Source organism: Cervus canadensis, chromosome 7 (genome assembly GCF_019320065.1).
Source record: "Cervus canadensis isolate Bull #8, Minnesota chromosome 7, ASM1932006v1, whole genome shotgun sequence".
Classification (NCBI taxonomy): Eukaryota; Metazoa; Chordata; class Mammalia; order Artiodactyla; family Cervidae; genus Cervus; species Cervus canadensis.
Genome location: NC_057392.1, coordinates 14,701,615 through 14,711,261, shown reverse-complemented (window position 1 = coordinate 14,711,261; position 9,647 = coordinate 14,701,615). Strand labels below are relative to the sequence as shown.

General features: G+C 37.1%; 1 protein-coding gene across 1 annotated transcript in view; it reads right to left on the bottom strand.

The window, feature by feature from the left end:
- Window positions 1-224: 224 nt before the first annotated feature.
- Window positions 225-9,647, bottom strand: part of ACAD11 (acyl-CoA dehydrogenase family member 11) — a 99,308-nt gene continuing 89,885 nt past the window's right edge. The window contains exons 18-20 of the mRNA XM_043474398.1: window positions 6,343-6,459; window positions 3,158-3,267; window positions 225-2,052 (exon numbers count right to left, since the gene is read on the bottom strand). Coding sequence (XP_043330333.1) covers window positions 1,938-2,052; window positions 3,158-3,267; window positions 6,343-6,459 — 342 coding nt within the window. The 3' untranslated portion in view covers window positions 225-1,937. The remainder of the gene's footprint in view (window positions 2,053-3,157; window positions 3,268-6,342; window positions 6,460-9,647) is intronic.

Below are 9,647 nucleotides of genomic sequence, written 5' to 3'. Positions count from 1 at the left end.
ACTTTATTCTTTGTTGACTGGAATTTTTCCTTTCAACAATCTTTACTACGGTTTTTTAATATGATTTTATCTGAATAAATTAAAGGTAGGTGAGAGAGGTGAATATGGATCACATGGGGAGAGGACAGCTGCGTATATGACAGATAGATAAAAACAGATCAATTGAAATAAGTCAACCACCAATTCAGCCAGTTTTTCTCAAGGAGGAAAAAATTATCACAAAATTACAATTACCAGATACAACTTTTAATTCTAATTGGTCAGAAACAATCTTGATTTCTTCTAAGTTGCAATTTTTAAAACTAGTAATAAGACTGAATAGCTTGGGTTATAAGATTTTATCCACCTAAAAAAGGATGCCTTATAGAAGGCTTTATTGTTGTTCACAAGTACCAAAGTATTTTTATACAGCTTCAGTGATTATCACACAAGCCCTCAGTAGATAAGGGTCCTCTAAGTTTGAAAGTTAATCCCAACATACAGAAGGAAATACAAGATACCACAAGGTTAAGGCTCAAAGGCAAATGTTTACAAAGCCCACATGACACACAAGACTCAGAACCCAGGTCTTTGTCAAATGCCGGGTACCCACCCTCACTCCAAGAAAACATTTAAATAATGATTGAAATAATTTAGGCACATCAGTAAATTCATGTACAGTTTTAAAGCTTTTTGAATTCAAAATACTTTCATTTGAAAATTTAAAAAATTTGTCAGAAACTATTCTAATGGCATCCATAGAAGCTAAAAATGCAACAAGAAACAGGTAAAATTAATTTAAAATATATATTTTATTTAATTCAATATATCTAAAATATTAACATTTCATCATGTAATCAATATTTAAAATGTATTAATGAAACATTTATTTTTTTTATACCAAGTCTTCAAAATCTGGTTTATATTTTTTACTTTCTTAATTTGGGTGCTAAATTTTCATTCAAAATACTTGCATTTAGACTTCAAAAAATTTACATTTGCCAAAGACAATTCACATACCCAAGTTATTCTGAGCATACTTAAAAGTTTTCCAGTAACTGAGTTGAGAATCTAAATTAATTAAAATTTTTAGAAATCGGAAATTCAGTTCCTAAGTTATGCTGACCACATAATTCAGGTGTTCAAGATTCACAAGTGGTCCAGGGCTGTAGTCCTGGCAGGACTGATTTAACACGCCACAAGGATGTTGGCTTAGGGTATTGTTTTTAACAAAATGGTGTTCAGAGCATATTGTTTTTAATCTCCTCTCAAAACTATATAATTTTCTTGTAGGTTAAAACATTCATTGTTCACATCAACATTTTATACATAATTGAAATTTTTCTTAATTTTATTTTTTCTATAAGATGCCATGTCTTCTAGTAAACTTTAAACCATAATCAGATTTTATGGATAAATGCTTCCTGCTGAATTATGAAGAGACTTATAACAATATAAACTCTAAAATGACCCAATCAGTCATGCCTCCTTCAATGCAAACAATACCACACAGTGTTAAACCAACCCCTAAAACCAATAACCAAAAGGAGATCCCACTATATTTTTACAAAGTAGTGATTAAATATTTCTTTAATATTTATTTAAATGGAACAATTCCTGAAAGTAAAAAAGTAAAAATATTTTTATGCTTATGATTTAGTTCTCCAACCTACTTCATGATTTCTTTACAAGTAGTGTGTTTAAAAACTAAATGCTATATACGTTTAGGTGTTAGACTGAATGACAACAGCTATGAAATTTCCTTTTTCACTTAAACCCTTGAGATTATAAAATTTCAGCTGTGATCCTTGAAATGACAAAGGCCTTTGATTAAAACAGATGCTCAAATTTTTACCAAAGCGAGTGAGTAATCCTGTGCTCAAGCTGCTGCGAAAGTGGAAAAATATTCAAATGCTGGCACTGATGAAGTGTGTATCAAGGTGAGGTGGTGTCACCTCCTATATCTTGGCCCTCAGGCTTTCGGCTTGGTCCCTCAGCTCCATTTTTGCAACTGCTGAGAGGTGGACTTCGTCAGGCCCATCTGCTATGCGCAAAGTCCGCACTAGGGCATACCTGCAAAAACATAAAGAGCAGAGTGGCAGGACTTATCACAGAGAAACCTGATGCTTCAACAGTCACTCTGATTCTAAGCTAAGATTATTAGTGTTTGAAATCTCACCAAGGCAGTGATAAGAAAAATTGCACAGGGAAAAACAAGAAAAGTACGCCCAAGGGCTTGTGAAATGTCATTTTAAAGTCCTCAATTTGGGAGTGGAAACTTAAATGGCATGGTGCAGTGGGCTTAATCTCATTCTTGGTTTGCTGTAGGTACTAGAAGTTGCTAGGAGACATCTTAGGTAAGACACAGGCCATGAAGAATATATAACTTTTATATAATATAAATATATAGTACTATATATCCAGTTCTTATTAAAAATTGATGGGGGAAAAACTGATGGGGCACCAGATTCTTATCTCCAGTGTGACAGAGAAGGTGGTATCATGTCCGGTGGTGAGTGTACCTTCTTGATCTCAGCACTCACCATGCGGACATGATGTGTTGGCTGGCAGGAATGGCCGCAGTCTGGCCACAGCTATGGGTGTGGGTGGTAAAGCGTCCTAAGTGCCTACCTAAGCCTGGCTCTGGGCCCCTCTTTGATCAGCTCTGCGCCTGTCCTCCTTCCTGTTCCAGGGTGAACCCTCATGAGTTATTTACAGTCCAGGAACCCTCAGTGCACCCTCTCAGGGTAAAAGTGAACATAATTGAGTGAAATGACAATTGTAATCATAATACTATTTATTGGTACAGAGGTCTATTGTAAAGTACCTATATTACCTCAGTTAGCTTTCAATTATGCTTTAAAGTAAGTTAGTTATTTTTATTTTCTTTGTAAATGATATCAAAGCATCTGCAGATATTTAACCCCAACCCCATTAAATGTAGATGGTGATTAGATGACATGTTAGCTAATGGTAAAGAAACTACCTGCCAATACAGCAGACATAAGACACGTGGGTTGGATCCCTGGGTTGGGAAGATCCCCTGAAGGAGGGCATGGCAACCCACTCTGGTACTCTTGCCTGGAGAATCTCATGGACAGAGGAGCCTAGTGGGCTACCATCCATAGGGTTGCAAAGAGTCGGACACGACTGAAACTACTTAGCACACAGCACTCACATGTTAGCCAGAGGGTAATCCTGGGAAATACCCGCACCTCCACACACTTGGATGGCCCGGTCAATAATTTTGCAGACAGCACGGGGGGCAGCCACTTTAATCATTGCAATCTACATAAACAAGATGTAAGAAGAATGTTCTTAGACAATATGTGTGACAGAATTTTATCTAATCTGTATTTTCTTTGTGAAAAGAAACAAGAGAACTTTTCCACAAACACTCACCACTAAAACAGGATCTTTGATGAAAGCCAACAAAGATCCGCTAATGCAGCCATATTTCAGTCAACATAGACCTTCTGGAAAGAAATAACTCATCCAAATTACTTCTATTAACTTATTTATAACTTGCCTTGCCTTGTTTGCAGAAGGATTTCAGGCAGGTGATAAATGATACTCATGTTAGGGGTCATAAAGAGGTAAAGAGTCTTCGCTAATCATTTTCCCTTAGCAGTATCATTGATTTTTTTTTAATTAATTTATTTTTTATTGAAGGATAATTGCTTTACAGAATTTTGCTGTTTTCTGTCAAACCTCAACATGAATCGGCCATACGTATACATATATCCCCTCCCTTTTGAAACTCCCTCCCATCTCCCTCCCCAACCCACCCTTCTAGGTTGATACAGAGCCCCTGTGTGAGTTTCCTGAGACACAGCAAATTCCCATTGGCTATCTATTTTACACATGGTAATGTAAGTTTCCATGTTACTCTTTCCATACATCTCACCCTCTCCTCCCCTCTCCCCATGTCCATAAGTCTATTCTGTATGTCTGTTTCTCCATTGTTGCCCTGTAAATAAATTCTTCAGTACCATTTTTCTAGATTCCGTATATATGTATTAGAATATGGTATTTATCTTTGTCCTTCTGATACACTCCACTCTGTTTAATAGGTTCTAGGTTCATCTACCTCATTAGAACTGACTTAAATGTGTTCCTTTTTATGGCTGAGTAATATTCCACTGTGTATATGTACCACAACTTCTTTATCCATTCATCTATTGATGGACATCTAGGTTGTTTCCATGTTCTAGCTATTGTAAATAGTGCTGTTTTTATTGTAAATAGTGCCATACACAAAGATAAATTCAAAATGGATTAAGACCTAAATGTAAGACCAGAAACTATAAAACTCTTAGGGGAAAACATAGCTATAACACTCGATGACATAAATCAAAGCAAGATCCTCTATGACTCACCTCCTAGAGTAACGGAAATAAAAACAAAAGTCTACAAGCAATAAATGCTGGAGAGGGTGTGGAGAAAAGGGAACCCTGTTACACTGTTGGTGGGAATGCAAACTAGTATAGCCACTATGGAGAACAGTGTGGAGATTCCTTAAAAAACTGGAAATAGAATTGCCATATGACCCAGCAATCCCACTCCTGGGCATACACACCGAGGAAACCAGATCTGAAAGAGACACGTGTACCCCAATGTTCATCGCAGCACTGTTTATAATAGCCAGGACATGGAAGCAGTCTACATGCCCATCAGCAGACGAATGGATAAGAAAGCTGTGGTACATATACACAATGGAATATTACTCAGTCATTAAAAAGAATTCATTTGAATCAGTTCTAATGAGATGGATGAAACTGGAGCCCATTATACAGAGTGAAGTAAGCCAGAAAGATAAACACCAATACAGTATACTAATGCATATATATGGAATTTAGAAAGATGGTAATGATAACCCTATATGCAAGACAGAAAAAGAGACACAGATGCATAGAACAGACTTTTGGACTCTATGGGAGAAGGCGAGGGTGGAATGATCTGAGAGAACAGCATCGAAACATGTATATTATCAAGTGTGAAATAGATCGCCAGTCCAGGTTGTATGCATGAGACAAGTGATCAGGGCTGGTGCACTGGGACGACCCAGAGGGATGGGATGGGGAGGGAGGTGGGAGGGGGTTCAGGATGGGGAACACATGTAAATCCATGGCTGATTCATGTCAGTGTATGGCAAAAACCACTACAATATTGTAAAGTAATGAGCCTCCAACTAATAAAAATAAATGGAAAAAAAATAAATAAAATGACTCTGTAAAACAAAACAAACAAACAAAAGTAAACAAGTGGGACCTGATTAAACTTAAAAGCTTTTGCACAGTAAAGGAAACTATAAGCAAGGTGAAAAGACAACCCTCAGAATAGAAGAAAACAATAGCAAATGAAACAATGGACAAGGGATTAATTTCCAAAATATACAAGCAGATCATACAACTCAATACCAGAAAAACAAACAACCCAATCAAAAAGTGGGAAAAAGATCTAAACAGATATTTCTCCAAAGAAGACATACAGATGACTAACAAACACATGAAAAGATGCTCAATATTGCTCATTATTAGAATAATGCAAATCAAAATTACAATGAGATATCACCTCACACTGGTCAGAATGGCCCTCATCAAAAAGTCTGCAAACAATAAATGCTGAAGAGAGTGTGGAGAAAAGGGAACACTCTTGCACTGTTGGTGAGAATGTAAATTGATATCGCCACTATGGAAGATGGTATGGAGATTCTTTAAAAAATCTAGGGATAAAACCAGCATATGACCCAGCAATCCCACTCCTAGGCATATACCCTGAGGAAACCAAAACTGAAAGAGATACATGAATCCCACTGTTCATTGCAGCACTATTTACAATAGCTAGAACATGGAAGTGTCATTGATTTTATAGTTATTAAATAATTATGTTCTTATTCCAAATAAGCCAGAAACATAATGCGGCAGAGGACAAAAAGGACTTTCTATGAATCATTTCTATGTGGCAGCATAGTGCTCTGCATTCTACATCAACTTGGTTATTCTGCATTGGAACTCTAGGTCATAGGCAGATTAGTTAGATACTTTGCTCAAGGTCAAGAGGTTGGCAGAAGGTGACATACCGGGTATAATTCCAAGTCTGCATAAAGTCTAGTATTTTCCTATCTTCTGTTGCTGCATCTTGAGAAAGCTGAAGATATTCTTCATCCTGAAAATCATCCCCTAAAGCAGCCCAGTGAAAGGAAAACTGGCAAATGACATACATTTATAATCTTTAAACCAAAATCAAATGGAAGCTTCCAATATTCTGAAGCTTCCAAAATTCCAGTCACCATGAAACCTGGAATGCCCAAAGTGTGGGAGAAACGTATGACTTGGCAGATGGTGGTCCAAAGGTTCTCACCTCTTTCTTAGCACCAGCGCTGCCCAGAGTATCAATGCTGTGGGCAGTTTTCAAGGTCAACAAGCGGATCTCCTCAATGGCAATTCGGCTTTCAGCAATCCAGTGAGCTATCACCTCCTGGAGGGGAACAAAGGGCAGCAGAAGAGGGAGGAGATAAGCTGGTGTCTGAGGTCCACATATAGCACATGAAAACATCCTATTCTATATATTAATATTTTTAAATGGAAGACTTAGTTTGATATAACCATCCAGCCATATACATAGTATATAGTATGGCTGCAGGTAACATTGAAGATTTTAGAAAAAAAAATTTATTTGCTCATAAAAATAATTTATTTTGGATATTCTGGTGTCTAAAGTGAAGACAGCCAAACTGAGCAATTGTCTTGTTGCCAAGATTCTCCATACTGGCTATTTTGAATGCTAACTGCATAGTCCCACTGAAACTTGTTAAGTGTAAGGTGGTGGATCTGCTTATAGACAGTCTACATAATTCCCAAGACAATTTCAGTGTAAGAATGGTCCAGCAGTCCTTCGTTGTATTGTTACTATTATTTATTTAGTAAACATGAACTTTTTCTTTGGTAAACAGTTCTATGAATTGTAACACATTCATAGGCTGGTATAACCACAATCAAGATATAAAACAGTTTCTTCCTCTCAAAACTCCCTCATGCTGCCCTTTAATAGCCCTACCTCTAACCTGTAGAAACCACTGAATGGTTTTCAGTTATTATGTTGTTGTTGTTGAGTTGTGTCCAACTCTTTGCGATCCCATGGAATGTAGCATGCAGTCCATTGAGTTCTCATGTCCATTGAACTAATGATGCCATCCAAAAATCTCATCCTCTGTCACCCCCTTCTCCTCCTGCCCTCAATCTTTCCCAGCATCAGGGTCTTTTCTAATGAGTCAGCTCTTTACATCAGGTGGCCAAAGTATTGGAGCTTCAGCTTCAGCGTCAGTCCTTCCAATGAATTTTCAGGGTTGACTTCCTTTAGGATTGACTGGTTTGATTTTGCTGTCCAAGGGACTCAAGAGTTTTCTCCAACACCACAGTTCAAAAGCATCAATTCTTCAGCTCTCAGCCTTCTTTATGGTCCAACTCTCACATCTGTACACGACTACAGGAAAAACCATAGCTTTTGATTATATTGACCTTTGTCGGCAAAGTGATGTCTCTGCTTTTTAATATGCTGTCTAGGTTTGTCAGTTATTATACTATTGCCTTTTTCCGAAGGTCATATAAATGGGATTCTTTGACATGTGTTCTTTAGAGGCCAGCTTCCTTCCTTCACTCAGCATAATTCATTTGAATTTCATCCAAATTGTTCTGTTTATCAATTGTCCATTCCTTTTTTATCAGTGAGTGGTATTCCACTGTAGGGATGTACCACAGTTTGTTTATCCATTCGACTGTTGAAGTACATTTGGGCTGTTTTCAATTTTTGGTGATTATTAAAGAGCATCTGTAAATATATGTATATAAGTTTTTGTGTGAACATACCTTTTCATTTTTAAAAGCAAATACCAGGAGTGGAGTTGTTAGGTCATGTGGTAAATACTTATAAACTGTCAACATTTTCCAGAGTGACTATGCCACTTTACATTCCCACCAGCAGAATATGAGAGTTCCAGTTATCAGCACTAGGTACAGTGAGTATTTTTAAGATTTAGCCATTTTCACAATGTGCAGAGATATCTCATGGTGGTTTTAATTTGTATTTCCCCAGTTGCTGATGTGTTTGTTTGCCATCTATACATTCCATATTTCTCTGTATTTATTTAGGCTTCTTTCATTACTTTTATAATTTTTAGCATATAGATAGCATACATATTTTGTTATATGTGTACCTATTTCCTTTCTTAGTCTATTGTAAAATGGTGTTTAAAAAATTTCAGCTTCCAAATGTTCACTGCTAGCTAGTGGTAAAGAACCCACCTGCCAATGCAGGAGCTACAGGAGATGTGGATTCAATCCCTGGGTCGGGAAGATCTCCTGGAGGAGGGCAATGGCAATCCACTCCAGTATTCTTAACTATGGACAGAGGAGTCTGGTGGGTTACAGTCTATAGTGTCATAAAGAGTTAGACATGACTGAAGAGACTTAGCATGCAGTAAGTAGAAATAAAATTAATTTTACATGTTGATATAATTCTGAGACTTTGCTAAACTCACTTATTTTTAGTTCTAGGAGGTATTGTTGTTTTGTTTGGTAGATGCCTAAGGATATACACAATCATGTTGTCTGCAAAGAGGCACAGTTTTATTTCGTTTCCCCCCCAACTAGGCACTGTCTTTTTCTTGTCTCACTGCAGTGGCTAAGGCTTCCTCTATGACGATGAAGAGCAATGGTGACAGCAAACCTCCCTTGTTCTCAGTTTGGGAAGGAAACACTCAGCCTTTCATCATTAAGTACGATGTTAGCTATAGAATCTTTAGATGGTCTGAATCAGGTTAAATAAACTCCTTTCTGTCTCTAGTATATCATGAATAGATGCTGATATTTTGCCAATTGCCTTTTTGCATCAGTTGATATGATCATATGGTTTTTCTTTTTAGGCAGTTAAATGGTAGATTACAATGAATAATTTTCTTAATGACTGACATATGAATATGAATCAGCCTTGTATTCCTGGGATAAACATCACTTGGTTGTTCTTTTTACATACTGCTGGATTACTCTAGATTTTTGCATCTATAGTGGTCTGTAGCTTGTTGTTTGGTAATTTTGGTCTCATAAATGAGCTGGAATGTGTTTCCTCTTCTTCATTTTCCCGGAAGAGATTTTTTTGTGCAGAATTGGTGTTATTTCTTCTTTAGTTGTTCATCAGAATTCACCACTGACACCATTTGGGCCTGAAGATTTCTTTTTTCAAGATATATTAAACTGTTAATTCAACTTCTTTAATAGAAGCATTTAGGGTTATCTATTTCATATTCTTTCAACAACACAAGAGATGACTCTACATGTGGACATCACCAGATGGTCAATACCGAAGTCAGATTGATTATATTCTTTACAGTTGAAGAAGGAGAAGCTCTAAACAGTGAGCAAAAACAAGACCGGGTGCTGACTGTGGCTCATCATGAACTCCTTATTGTACAATTCAGACTTAAACTGAAGAAAGTAGGGAAAACCACTAGGCCATTCAGCTATGACCTAAATCAAATCCCTTATGATTATACACTGGAAGTGACAAACAGATTCAAGGGATTAGAACTGATAGACAGAGTGCCTGAAAAACTATGGACAGAAGTTCATAACACTGTATAGGAGGCAATGTTCAAAACCACCCCCAAGAAA